The sequence below is a fragment of the Typopeltis vanoorti genome, chromosome 7 (genome assembly GCF_054136105.1).
Source record: "Typopeltis vanoorti isolate ZY-2024b chromosome 7, IOZ_Tvanoo_1.0, whole genome shotgun sequence".
Lineage (NCBI taxonomy): Eukaryota > Metazoa > Arthropoda > Arachnida > Uropygi > Thelyphonidae > Typopeltis > Typopeltis vanoorti.
In genome coordinates, this window is record NC_143555.1 from 132,064,381 (window position 1) to 132,079,942 (window position 15,562).

General features: G+C 34.1%; 1 protein-coding gene across 2 annotated transcripts in view; it reads right to left on the reverse strand.

Annotated features, from left to right (window-relative positions):
• Positions 1 to 15,562, reverse strand: part of LOC150105074 (Golgi-pH regulating cation channel) — a 450,265-nt gene that overhangs the window by 349,910 nt on the left and 84,793 nt on the right. For both annotated transcript variants that reach the window (XM_090395474.1, XM_090395473.1), the window contains exon 6: positions 6,684 to 6,806. In XM_090395474.1, the coding sequence (XP_090251600.1) occupies positions 6,684 to 6,806 (123 nt within the window). The remainder of the gene's footprint in view (positions 1 to 6,683; positions 6,807 to 15,562) is intronic.

Below are 15,562 nucleotides of genomic sequence, written 5' to 3' on the forward strand. Positions count from 1 at the left end.
TATTTAACAGCTTGACATGTTGCAGTCTATCAAAAGCTTTTGCAGAAATCTAAGTATACCACTGTATATATGCATCTCCCTTGTCCAAGACATTTATCACCTTGTTATGGTACATAACTAGGAATTGGTAGTAGCATTGGCATACCTGTTTAATAAGAGTGTAAAAGGTTCCAAGGGAGCAGAAAGAAGATAAAATTGTTCCACGGCACAAAGGTGGTGATAAGCTGTGGCTACAAATTACAGCCCAATCTGCATATCTAAAGTTCTGGTGAAGGTACTAGAGAGATTGGTGAGAAGTAGGATACAGAAATGGGTTGATAACAGCAGTATTCTCTGTGGTTATCAGCATGGGTTTGTTAAAGGGAGATCACGTTTTACTAACTTATGTACCATAACAAGGTAGTAAAACGTGATCTCCCTTTAATAAACCCATGCTGATAACCACAGAGAATACTGCTGTTATCAACCCATTTCTGTATCCTACTTCTCACCAATCTCTCTAGTACCTTCACCAGAACTTTAGATATGCAGATTGGGCTGTAATTTGTAGCTACAGCTTATCACCACCTTTGTGCAGTGGAACAATTTTATCTTCTTTCTGCTCCCTTGGAACCTTTTACACTCTTATTAAACAGGTATGCCAATGCTACTACCAATTCCCTGGAACATTCCCTTAAGATATTTGTTTCCATATGGAACACTGTGAGTAGGCATATTTAAAATAATTATAATACCAGATAAAAACTCACATAATATATTTTATCAGAATAGAATTTCTTGAATTTTTATCTGGTATTATAATTATTTAAAATAAATTCCTTTAAGATACATGGTGATATGTTACATTAAATCCTATTGCCTTATTGACATCAAGGTTATTTAGTTCCTCAAATACCTAATTAAGCCATCCTCTTCTATATGTCCTATACATTTAAGTTTCTCATGATTTCATCCTGATGAGGATGAAACACTCTTATAAACTGATCACTGAATCAATCTCAAACAATGTATTCTGCAATTTTACCATTCTACCATTTTCATCCATTGTTATCATCTTACTTGATCATCATAATCATTCTTCCTTCCACTTGCCACATATCTAAAAAAACTCTCTAGGGTTTTTCTTTGCCTGATATGCCAATTCTTGCTCATACTGCACTCTTGTTGTCCTTACTGAGTCATTTTCCTGGTTTGTTCTTTATATTCTTCATGTAATTGATTATTACCATTATTCATCTTGTACTACCTCCAAAGTGTCTTCTTCTAGATTTCATGCCGAAGCCCCCTCATCTCATTCATTCATTTTACACCTACCTTATTCAGCCTTTTGGCTTTCACAATACATTCAAACATTGATGCTGTTATGTATTTTTTGTCAGTTCCCAGGCAGCAATTTTTCCTTACTGCTCATCTCTCCACTTCATGCTATAGTTCCAAACTGTCTCCTAAGCTTATTTTAATCACTAGCCTTGTAACTTCCACCTATATCTTTTCCTCACAAAAGTCTGCACATGGTTAGCACAACCCAGGTGGTCACATCATGATCACTCTCACCAACTGGAGAAAAGTGTGAAACCCCCGCTCACAATTACATCCTCTGATGAAATGATCAGATCTAAAACTCTGGAGACTTGCATGCCCTCCTTTACATGCTGTATGACATAGTTGTCTCTCAAGAACTTTTTTTTTCCACATTTGTCATGATATCTAATTTAGGAACCTTACTTGGGGAGATCACAAAATTGAAATCATGGACAAGGATGTTCATTTCAGAATCAAATAACTTTTTTGAGGAGTTGTTTATAACTGTTTTATTGAGTGGTAATTTATCGTTATGATTGTTTCTTTCCCTGATAAGGTTTGAAAGCTTCTTCATTCTTCCTGAACAACATTCATCCTCAAATCAAATTTAAAATTGAATTAGAAAGAAATAGGTCTTTACTCTTAGAAATTATTAATTCTTGACCACAAAGATTAATGAAAATTAACTATTATTTAGATATTGGTCAAGTGTAGGTGAATAACTAATTTATTACCAACTAGTTTTGCCAGCTTGTGTTGTCAGCTTCTTCAGGGTACAATCAAGAAAGCAAAGAAATGAAAATTACAAGCTATACATTAACTGACAATTCTATTTCAATAACAAAATAGTAGTGCGCGTGAAACAATGTGCGTGTTGCGGATACATGATTTACTTGTTGAGATGCATTTTGTAGTTTGCACTGAAGTTCATTTCTTGTGTGTTTATTGATCTAATTAAAGTCTTCCATATATCTGGTAGGATTAAACCCTGGTTCCTGTTGAGGTTATTTGTGGAACGAGCGACTGTAGCAGCTTCTTTGAAGATTCTGGAACAGTAGTTTTCCTCTATATATGGCATAAGACTTTTATTCCATTCAATAATGTGGTTGGTTGTAGAGAAGTGGGAAGAAAGGCCAGAAATATCTTGTGTGTTGTTTCTAACATAGCTGATGTGTTCCTTTTGTCTCACTTCGAAGCTTCTAGACGTCTGACCAATGCAACTTAGACCACAGGAACCATCTCCAAAAAAAACTAGCTCGCCTCCTAAAACCACACAATATTAGAGTGACCTTCAAGCCAGTTGAAACTATCCAGAAATTTCTAAGATCACCAAAAGATTTCAATCCTTTCTACAAACATGCAGGAGTTTATAACATCCCTTATTCCTGTGGTCTAAGTTACATTGGTCAGACGTCTAAAAGCTTTGAAGTGAGACAAAAGGAACACATCAGCTATGTTAGAAACAACAGACAAGATATTTCTGGCCTTTCTTCCCACTTCTCTACAACCAATCACATCACTGAATGGAATAAAAGTCTTATGCCATATATAGAGGAAAACTACCATTCCAGAATCTTCAAAGAAGCTGCTACAGTCGCTCGTTCCACAAATAACCTCAACAGGAACCAGGGTTTAATCCTACCAGATATATGGAAGACTTTAATTAGATCAATAAACACACAAGAAATGAACTTCAGTGCAAACTACAAAATGCATCTCAACAAGTAAATCATGTATCCGTGACACGCGCATTATTTCACGTGCACTACTATTTTGTTATTGAAATAGAATTGTCAGTTAACGTATAGCTTGTAATTTTCATTTCTTTGCTTTCCTGATTGTACTCTGAAGAAGAAGCCGACAGCACAAGCCGGCAAAACTAGTTGGTAATAAATTAGTTATTCACCTACACTTGACCAATATCTAAATAATAGTTAATTTTCATTAGGTCTTTACTGTTTTTGGATACATTAGTTGAGATAGAGCAAAAAAACACACTCAACTTCTCAGTCTACAGGAAACCAACTAACACAGGATGTTATTTACATGTAACTTCTCATCACTACCCAGCACAAACAGTAGGCATCATCCATTCCTTATGCAATAGAATCTAGAGAATTTCCACAAATTTAGAATAAAAGAAACCAAGAGCTACAGTATTTTAATTCTGTCCTTCAAAAAAAAATGGCTAGAACAGAACACTACTCAAAAACATTCTATCTCAACCTCCAAAACAAACAGAAGTTTCATCACTTTCGAGTTCACAAGTTTTAACAAGGATAAGTTTTCTGCTTAATGTATCAAAAGGAACTATCCATTACTTCAGGAAAAACTATAAGAAGGTTTAAAAGGCAGCATTAAGGCACTACAAGATACAAACTTAATGCCACCTTTAAACCTCTTGCAGAATTAAGGAACTTATTCAAACTCCTCCAAGGACCACCTTCCTCCCTTGGCCCACCCTGGAGTATACTGTATTCAGTTCACCTGTAACTTGCCATATATATGTCGGCATATAGGACGAGGCCTAAATTTTAGGATATTTTTAGGTTTTAAGTTTATGTCAATTGTATAAGACGACCCCCCCCCTAATTTCTTCTTATTATTATTAATAAGAAGTATTAATGCAACGTTAGGTATTATTTTTATATCCGTTATTTTTATATCTAAGCACATCCATTATTTTTTTTGCGCAGCATAGATTCAGTATTTACATGAATTACCCCCAATTTTAATTAATCATTGATTTTGCATTTTTTTCAAATTTTAGGATTATTAAAATTGTTATCATTTAAAATCATGGAACCAGCAACAAAACGAAGAAAGTATGAAGCTTAATTTAAAATAAGGGTAACTGAAATGGCAAAGCAAACTAATAACTGTGCTGCTGCAAGAAAGTTTGACATAACTGAGAAGATAGTAAGAGAATGGAGGAAGAAAGAAGATATTTAAAAAAAACCCAATGTTCATCTTCAAACGTAAAACTAAACCTAAGATAAAATTTCCTTCATGTGTTTTTGTACATTTTCATGAACAAGGATGGATGGATGAAGATGGTGTGAAATTATGGATAAATAATGTGTGGAACGCACGACCAGGCAGTATAATGAAGAAATGCAGTTTATTAATATGGGATATGTTTCGTAGTCAATTAACTGAGAATACTAAAAGTATTCTAGAAAAAAAAATACAAAAATTGCTGTTATACCAGGTGGTTTAACTTCTATATTGCAACTGCTAGACGTCTGCTTGAATAAACCATCTAAAGATCACATGCAAGAAGAGTGGAATAATTGGATGTTGACTGGTGAAAAATCATTTATAAGCAGTGGATCTATGTGCGCTGCATCACTTGATATGTTGTGCAATTTTGTGATCAAAGCATGGAATAAAGTAAAAGTAGAAACTTTAATAAAATCATTTAAAAAGTGTGGTATATCTAATCTTATGGATGGTACGAAAGATGTTCTGTTGGGACACTGATGATGATGAAAACAAAATCAATTCACCGGATTCGAACAGGGATCCATATGACGATCATTTAAACAATGAATCTGAAGAACTATTTTCAACAGATGATGAAAAAAATTAACATAAAAACTGAGGTTTTTATAACATAAATTGATTAATAATCATTATTTGTTTTTTAAGACTTCCATCTATTGTAATATTTTAAATAAATTTATGCAACAAAAAATTTATAAATTTATAAACACTGCCTATTTTCTTATATAACGATGTATTATAACTATCTAAATGTTCATCCGAGAAATTAAGCTTCCCTTTTTATATTCACCGTATAAGATGACCCATGATTTCGAGGGGTTTTCTGTAGTATTTGAGTCGTCTTATACGCCGACATATATGATAGGTGAAATTGGATGCATAATTCCTATCTGAAAAAAAGGAACATAAACAACATATTAAATTTCATACTTATTTTAAATCTGGCCTTTATGATTATGCTCTGAATACTCGACAAAGAATTGATTTGAAAGGCACCTGTTCATTACATCACACGAAAACGTGCTACAAGTACAAATTTAAGGAGGTCTGTGAAATTCTAATCAACCACCCTAATTTTAACAATAATGATGGTCTAGAAGTCTGAAGAATATGAATGGGACATAACCTTTTGTTCTAAGACTTAATTCTAAATTATAATTACGCCTGTAGTATTCCAGCCTTAATATATAAAAAAATTAAACACTAATGTTAAATTACTGATTAGGCCAACATTATTGTTGTACCAAAAGTATTAAAAGATAATATGAATTTGTTCTCTAACCATGTTATTTGATGTAGGATTTTCCCTCAAAAGAGATCAGGCAAGTAGAATAATGGCTGATCAAATCATTGTCAATTTTCCATACTGTTTGAATTGTAATGTAGTTTGTATCTGTATATACTCCATATGATGATCTTAACATGAAGATTGAAAGATTGGGAAATTAAATTATTCTTAACATGGTAGTAGCCATAATTTATCAAAATGAATGCTTTTTGCCATGTAACATTAAAGAAAAATTATTCTTATCACAATGTTATCCATACACACACATTCTTGCATATAAATTAATCTATATTTGCACTCTACATCATATTTACTTCATAACATATGATCATTAAATAGAATTCATAACTTTCCTGTACAAAATGCAGTTTTATGAGGAAATTTTTTAAAACCTTCCTGATGCAGCATATTATCCTGGGTAATTATTGTTGTTATAACATTTACAGTCTAAAAAGAAAAAATAAACACAAGTATACAAAGCATAAAAAAACTAGTTTAATGAAATGTTGAAAGTTTATTTTTCACTTGGTCAGACTATAATAAATTTAGTTTAATCCTTTATCCAAGTGTGTGCAAACAAAGTTTACGGCTAAAAGTATCTTCAGGACTGGGGTAAAGTGGTACAACACCGGGCAACTCCTTGCAAAGGTGGAGCAAGCTACCAACACTCCTATCTCAGTATCTCCCATAATGCAAAACACATCTCCTTGCAGATATGTATAATGTTATGCATTAAGGGAAGGGCCACTACCCAGACTAGTTTTGACCTTTATTGAGGTCTCTTCAGTGGGAGCCAGGCCCAAGTGGAGATACCAAGGCAGAAGCATTAGAAAGTAGGTAGTGACCCTTCCCTTAATGCATCACAGTATACATATCCGCAAGGAGATGTGTTTTGCATTATGGGAGATACTGAGATAGAAGTGTTGGTAGCTTGCTCCAGCTTTGCAAGGAGTCGCCCGGTGTTGTACCACTTTAACCCAGTCCTGAAATTACTTTCAGGCGCAAACTTTGTTTGCACACACTTGGATAAAGGATTAAACTAAATTTATTATAGTTTAATGAAAATTTAAAAAATTTAACAACTTACTTTTTCCTTGTTTTTATCTTGAGGGGAATCAGGTTTATCATTTGCATTAGAATCTGTGCTTGTTTCATCATTCTTATTTACAGATACTTTATCAACACATCCAGACCACGAAGCCATATCAGCCTGCAATAATGTGAACATCACTTTAATCACCATGAGTAGATGCACAGCTTTACAAAATAAACAACTGTTTACCACTTTTAACTTTAAGATCCTAATATAAACATGAAAAAGTTATATAAAGATGACAGAAGAATCCTACCAATAGTAATAAAAAATTTTAAAAACATTACTGATTTACAAACAATTTATTCAGCAAATTTTTAACTGAATGAATTCTGTTTTTCTTTGCAAAGTATAAATTCTCTGTCAGCCACTTTCTGTATACAATCCCTTAACTTTTCAAAAATCTTCACCACCACCACTCCAGAGATACTGACAAGTCAATAGTTAAACATATCACTCTTTGCACCATCCTTGTGCAATGGGATTATCATATATTCTTCCAACTCCTGTGCAATTCTCCCTGTACTTAAACTATACAGCAAGGTCAAAGGGGAAAGACAGCTAGTTCAGATGAACACTCTTAACATCTGTGTTGATTTCCAATCAGCCCTTACCACCCTTTTTTTTTTTATGCGACTCCCACTCACGAAATGTTGTAAGCCTATAGTGCATTAGATTTTTTTCATTTTTTCATTAATTTTTTATCCTAATAAGCAGGATGTGGTCTCATAGCATGTGATGAAATTCATCTACCACCTGAAGACAACCACAAATATCCATGCCTACAGTGAGATGCAAATCCACAGGCTGATAAGTTGGAGAGCAGATAAGCTAACTGCTCAGCCAACACCAGGCCAGCATATTCTATTACTTCCTCCTCATTCTCTGAGTTTCTTCATTAACTGAGTAGCTATGATGCATACACCAACTTGACAGCATTTAGCAAAACTGGCACTCAAACAATCTCTTCTGTATCTGCCACCCATATATCATCCAAAATTCAGTAGTTATTCTTTCACATTCATTCTTTCTTTTACTTGCAACATAATGACAGAATTCTTTTGGATTGACATTATCATGCAAAGTCAGTTTCTTTTCATACTTACATTTAGTTTTCCATACAATAATTGTAACTCTTTCTGGCTTCTGCCATATAATTTTCATACCTGACATCCTTATACTTATTCCTTCCACATTCCTTCCTATTGTATTCCTTCCACATCTTTTTCTTAAGTCTCTTGTTTAATAAGCCTGCACATCCATTTCATTCCAATCTTATTTATTCTTCACAGTTTAGGGATACATTCTGATATTTCATCATTGATGTATCTTTTTTAATACTTCTCATGCACTGCTGATATCCTTCCCATTTAGCTACTGATAGCATGGGACTGAACCTAGTATTATCCTCAGTTGGTAATAACCTCCCACTTTATAGTTCAGCATGTCACCTTTTTTTTGAATGGAATATCCATTCATGTAGCATTTCCCACATCAGTACAGCATGATTACTGTTACTTACCAATTTGAGTCAGAAAAGTCATGTCATTAACTTACCTCCTCCCCTTCACTCCACACACACACACACACACACACACACACACAGTAATCAGGTCTAAAAAGTTTGACTTTGAGTCATTTCTGTAACATGCTGCTTTAGGAAGTTGTTGTGCAACAGTTCAATTTGACTTCATTCTTTTCATGAGATTTCAGTGCTACATCAGCTTTCACATAATTAGAAGTCACCAATGATTATTAACTATTCAGTATACCCATTTATATTAAAGTGATTTTTTTACAGTGCAGTGTGTGAGATGAGATGTATTTGTCATGAAAATTAAAGGAAATTGAATCAAACCATGTCACTACCGTCCTTGTAATAACATGGTACATTATTATCATAATCAAATTCTTGACATGTACCCTCAATGGGTGTAAAGGATGTTATGATAGTACTACATGAAAAAGTTATCATTACTAACTTCCAATCGACAATTTTCCCCCAACTTAATCTATTATATATCAAGGTTCCAACATTATCAGATCTTATATTTGTCTCTAAGGGACTTTTTACTATATCAATTCACCTACATCTTGGTCTTACTCTAGGCCTTTTTCCTGTCAACCTAGCAAAGAACACTTGTTTTGCTAATCTTTCCTCACCCATTCTATTTAAGTAACCATGCCATACACATTCCTGAATGATAACAATGGCAAGTTCTTCCTTAATATCCTTGATTTTAATATAATACTGACACTGATGTCATCGGTTCATTTCCCTAATCTTTCTCAGAACTCTCATATCTGTGGTCTCCAGTCTTTGGTCAAGTGATTTTTTTTTTTTCTAGCAGCTCTCAGATCCATATGTTAAAAGTGTTTTGCTATACAATACAATACAATGTATTGTATATATATATATATGCAGCTAATTTAATGTTTTGACTAATTTCTTTCTTATTCCATATAAATTTATTCCTGACTTCCTACCATACAGCCTTACTAATACTGTTGTTTAATTCCATATTTAAATTGCCATCTTCACTAAAAATTGTGCCTAAATAGCTGATATGTTTTAGTTATTCCATAGGTTCTCCAGTCAGGATACAGTTAATGTTTTTAATGCTTCTGCCTATTTTCATTGTCTTTATATTGCTGATTTTCATACCAAATTTATTACAACACTTAGTCAATTTAGCCAGGAAATCTCGCACACTTGTACTGGATTTATTCAGAAGTATAACATCATCCACATAAAGAGCTAAGATTAACATAATTAATTTTGATATCAGGTTTAATACCACTTTCCTTCATATGATCCATATAGATAGGAGTTCCCAAACTTTTTGTCATAACATCTCTTTTTAGCATAATTTTAATGTACACACCTCCCTTAAAACTCCAAATTCTAAAATGAACACAAATGAACAATGAAAACGTTGTTTAATTTTGATGGTATATATCAGAACACAGAATTATAAGTAAATAATTATTTATTGACTTATTGCTGATATTTTGCTGGTGTTATAACCAGTGCTAACCCACAGAGCGAGAGCAATCTGTTTCAATGACAATGCTCTTGCTGCTGAACTGGCTCACTTACGCCACACCTTCTTTGCCAATGGCTATAATCCACATAAGATAAACAAAATACTAAATGCTCCTAAGACACCCCCTCCCACTATCCACCACGGAGAACTACAACAAAATAGTCGCCATCTCATACATTAAAGGCACATCAGAAAAGATATCTAGAATTCTCAATAAACATCAACTATGCACCGTATTCAGACAGTGTGTCAAATTAGCAACTCTCATCCGTTCACCCAAGGACAGCATTCCTCCTTTATCACATTCAGGAGTCTATGAAGTACCCTGCTCATGTGATCAAGCTTACTATGGTCAAACAGGAAAAACTGTGGACATTCATAGCAGTGAAGACAAAAGATCCATCTGGACTATCACTATGGCAAGTCAGGCCTAGCAGACCAAACTTTGGCTACCCCTGCACACAGGATCAACTGGAAGAAAACAAAAGTACTGCACAAAAGCTTTTACAAGTCAGAGAGAGATTGTTCTTTGAAGCAACAGAAGCCTTGAAACATACTCCAAATCTCAACAAATATGGCTGTATAAATTTGCCTAAGATTTGGGAGACAGTCATCTTAAGACATAGTACCTGCTTTTTTTTTCTCTCTCTTTTTTTTTTTTTAATATATAGGATGCCTAATTAGGACTTTAGTCTTTGTGTTGTTGCTATGGTTTTTTGTAAACTAGTCCCTTTGTTACACCAAGTTGTAGTCTCGCGTACTGTGACAAACTGTGTTTTTTGTGCTCTGAAGAAGCTATAACAGACGTTATAACACCAGCGAAATATCAGCAATAAGTCAACAAATAACACAGTCCAACACGATTTTTGCTGACTTTTATATGAGACTTGTTTTTTACTAATTTGGGTGTGCTGATTTCAAATATCAAACCCATTTTTCTCTATCATGTCAGGTTTTTCCTCTATGGCATTTTCTTTTTGCTAATTTGTAAGTTTTTGATAGTTTTAAGGAGGCAGTACTATTTAGAGGATCAAAAAAATCGATTTTTTAATATTATTTTCTGAAAGTATATACTTTTAAAAGTCTGTTTCTAACTTTTTATCAAGAAATTCGAAAAATTCCCGAAGATATAGCCTATTATTCAAAGCGGTGTGCGGAGCAGAATCGGAGCGCTCACCGCTCTTGCTTGTTAGTAAATGAATAAACGCGTAAGAATCTGCAATAGCACATACTGGCGCTTTGAATGCAAGAGAGGCCAATAATTAGATACATAACTACTTAACAATATTCATTAAAAATTACAAGAATATTTATAAAAATATAACAATTTTACTTACACATGAGTTTCAGGGAATAAATTTTTGTTTGTAGCAATTTCTGCTGTGTGTTCTGTTTTGGCAATCCCTTTGAATACTCCAACAGTAGTCGGCCATCATGTGAGAATCCCATCTTCCTTGGTACCGATCTTCCATAGTTTTTAAGTCTTGATGAAATCTTTCGCCTTGTTCATTGCTTACAGCACCTAAATTCTCAGGAAATCTATCAAGATGACTGTATAGGAAATGAAGCTTTATGCTCATGTTGCAACCTAGGCGCTGGAAATTTTCAAGCATTGTTTGCACTAGATCTTTGTAATTGCACACTTTTTTGTTCCAAGAAAATTATTTGCAACCATCGTAAATGAAGTCCAGGCCTCTTTCTCAATTTCGTTCATAGAGTTGAAGAAATTTGGGTCTCTCATTAAAGTTCTAATTTGCAGTCCATCAAATACACCGGCTTTAATTTTTTCATAACTAAGTCGTGGAAATTTTTCACATATGTATTGGAAACAGTCACCTTGTAAATTTAAAGCTTTAACATACAGCTTCATAAGACCTAGTTTGATGTGTAGAGGTGGAAAAATGATTTTTTCTCTGTCGATTAAAGGTTGATTTATAACATTCTGTTCTCCAACATTTAAGGATATTCTAAGAGGACAATGTTTCTGACTCCAGTGTTGGTTTCTAGCTCAACTATCCCAGAAGCATAGAAAACATGGAAACTTTGTATATCCTCTTTGAAAGCCAAGTAAAAAGTTCACCATTTTAAGATCCACAAAGATGATCGAGTTATGGTCTGTATATTTTAATAACTTCAGAACCTTTTTAATGTCCTCATATGTTTCCTTTAAGTGGACTGAATAGCCAATAGGAATTGAGCCATATACATTCCCATTGTGTAGTAAGACACACTTGAGACTTCTGCTTGAACTGTCGATAAATAAACGCCACTCATTTGGATGATATTGTACAACACTCATTTCAGTTAGTAAACCTGACACATTGTTACAGTAAACAAACCCACACTCATGTTTAAAATATTGTACAAGATTACTTTCCCTGCTATGATAAAAAGTTATTTTCGTATCTTGCTCCAGTAAGTTTTTTTCATTTAATCTTGAAGCTAACAATTCCGATGAGTCCTTTGATAGGCCCAAATCTCTTACTAAGTCATTCAATTCTGCTTGAGTAAAACGTTGCGGCCCAGAACTAGAAATTAAATTTTCATTGTCTAAATCAACATCCGGGTCTTGCTCCTCAAATACATCTGACATATCATGATCATGCTTGTTCTGAAGTAAAGGAAGTCCTTTATAAATTGGCACGGCTATTTCATTGGAATGAGCAACTGGCTGAATTGCTGAGTCGAGATTTGGATACACAATTTTTTTCTTATTCTTCTTATTATAACCAGAAGTCTGAACTAAACAAAACTAGCAATCATCTACGTGATTTTTCGGTTCACGCCAAATCATTGGAATGCCAAAAGCTAATTTTTGGCGTTTTCCCTTGCTCCACTGTCGTAAATTTTCTACACATGACTTACACACTTTATTTGGAGCCCATGACTTGTCCTGATCTGCAATTTTTATGTCAAAGTATGCAAAGTACACTTTCTTAACGAAATCAGTGATATTTGTCCTTTGACTGGGAACAGTAAAGCTGCCACAAATGTAGCAGAAGGAATCTACACTATTGACACAATTTCGAGTAGTAGACATGATGTATTTTCTTCGCTGCCAACTAACATGCAATTAACAAGACAAAAAAAAAACCAGAGACTTTATTGAAATGTTATAAGCGCTCATCATACTTTCACGATCAATTAATGATTGACTGATTTCGATCGTTCTTTGTCCACTATGACACATATAGCATTCATTTGTTTTAGGCAGTTGTCATAATAAATGTATTAGGTCGGTTATCGGCCTCTCTCGCATTCAAAGCGCCGGTACGTGCCGTTGCAGGTTCTTACGCATTTATTCGTTCACTAACAGGCAAGAGCAGTGAGTGCTCCGATTCTGATCTGTGCACTGCTTTGAATAATAGGTTATATCTTCGGGAATTTTTCGAATTTCTTGATAAAAAGTTAGAACCAGATTTTTAAAAGTACATACTTTCAGAAAATAATATTAAAAAATCGATTTTTTTGATCCTCTAAATAGTACTGCCTCCTTAAAACTATCAAAAACTTACAAATTTGCAAAAAGAAAATGCCATAGAGGAAAAACCTGACGTGATAAAGAAAATTGGGTTTGATATTTGAAATCAGCGCACCCAAATTAGTAAAAAAACAATTGTCAGATCATAATCAGCAGAAAAAAAATTTTTTTTTTGTTGGCCAGTGTAATTATTTACTTATAATTCTGTGTTCTGATATATACCGTCAAAATTAAACAACATGTACGATGAACACATAAGCCTTTCTACACGTTTGAACAATGAAAACAATACAATGAACTTCACTTTTAATAAAGATATAAAAATAACTGTGTTCAAATGAAACAAAAATAATAACTATTATTATGATTATTAAGAGAGACCTCCAGGGAGTCAGGGACTCATCGATTTTATAATTATTCTTGAATTCATTTATGCTGCTTGCACTCATGACATCCACTGGCAATCCATTCCAATCACGCACCACCATATGAGAGAAAAATCAAGCCCTCACCCACCCACCCCCTCTTAGAAGAATTCATTCTCAGCTTCCAAGGATGCCCTCTTGTCCTTTACCCATCCTCAATAAACTGAAAAATTCCATCAACTGAAATCCTGTATGACCCTTTCAGAAGTTTGTAAGTCTCAATCATATCATCCCTTTTTCTCCTGTTTGCTATTGTCTGAAGTCTACAAATTCTCAATATCTCTTCTTAATCAGTATTCCATAATCCTGATATCATTTTTTAATGCTCTCCTTTGCACTCTCTCCAATATATCAGAATCACACTTAGAATCAGAATTATTTATCCTGCTGGAATATATAATTATTATATGGTAGTGGAATATATAATTATAAAATAATTATATAATTCTTAATAACTGCCTTGATGAGATGGATGTTGCTGCTTTCGACCAGTTGGGATGGAAAATCGAGGAACAGTCTTTGACAGTGCTAGGAGAATATCATGTCTGGCATCCAGTCGATTTCTAAACTTTGTCTTCACACTGACTAATGTTGCAAACCCAGATTGACATAGTTAAGTTATAGCAAATGGAATTAATGCTAAAAGAGCATTACTTGTCATAATTGGGTATGTAACCATTTGTGAACACCAGAATTTATCAAGATTTTGATTAAAAAATTTTACCTTAACAAAGATTTGCTCTGTACTTTAATGAGATCATCCTCCATGAAATACAAATTGATATGATATGCAGTTGTACGACTTCAACAACCTGGCCATAAGTGAAAGCAATGTTTGTGCCTCCTCCTACACCACAACATTACTCACTTGAAATAAGTATTTTGGGAAAAATGAATTTATTGTAACAGTGTACAACTAAAAGGTTCTTCACACCTCCTCTGGACTCTGTACCTCCCCCAAGAAAGGTACATACCTCACAGTTTGGAAACCCCTAATAGAGATAATGATTAACAGTGGAGATAACATGCACTCCTATTGAAAACACCTGATTTAAGATCAAACCATCTTCCTGCATCTCCTTCAATTATAAATGCTGACTTACAGCTCAAATAGAGACTATGTATTGCTTGATATAATGTCCTATTTACATGATATAACTGTAGCATTTTAAAGGGCCTTCCTTTTGCCACCCTGTCATATGCCCTTTCCAGATCTACAAAACTTAAACACAAATTCTTGTCATATTCCCAAGATTTCTCAACTATTTGTCTTAAAGTGAAATTCTGATCCTGACAGCCTTTCTTTGGCCAGAATCCAGCTTGTTCTTCTCCAAGCTTCCATTATGCAATTTTTTTTAGCCATTTCTTCTACTTGCATAAATCATACCACGAACATTCAGTAAGGAAATACCCCTGTAATTTTCACATTGTTTTATTTCCCTTTTTATAAATGGGTACTAAGAGAGCTCTACTCCAATCAACTGGAATTCAACCCTCTCACACCAGGCCTCTGGATAATGTAATGTAGATACTTTAAAACTTTTATATATCCATATTTGAGCATTTCTGGTCAAATGTCATCTACTGCAGCCAACTTGACACATTCAGGTTTTTGATCTTTAAAAGTAGCTACTCCAGATATCTAGAATATATTTATGTGTTGAGTTTTCAATTTTCATGGTACATTATTATGCTGATATTTGAGTGGATCATTTCCACAGATCTGCTACAGTAGAGGCAACACACAGTGTAATCCAGAATATAAGATTCAGTGTTTACTTCAACAAGAGGTCCTGTTCCCATAGAGAGAGAGATAACAGACATCATGTTACTAAATAACACGCTATTTCTTATCTATCCATCTGTTAACATGCTATCTAGTAAATAATCATTTGTCACTCCTCACTTTTAAAGCACATC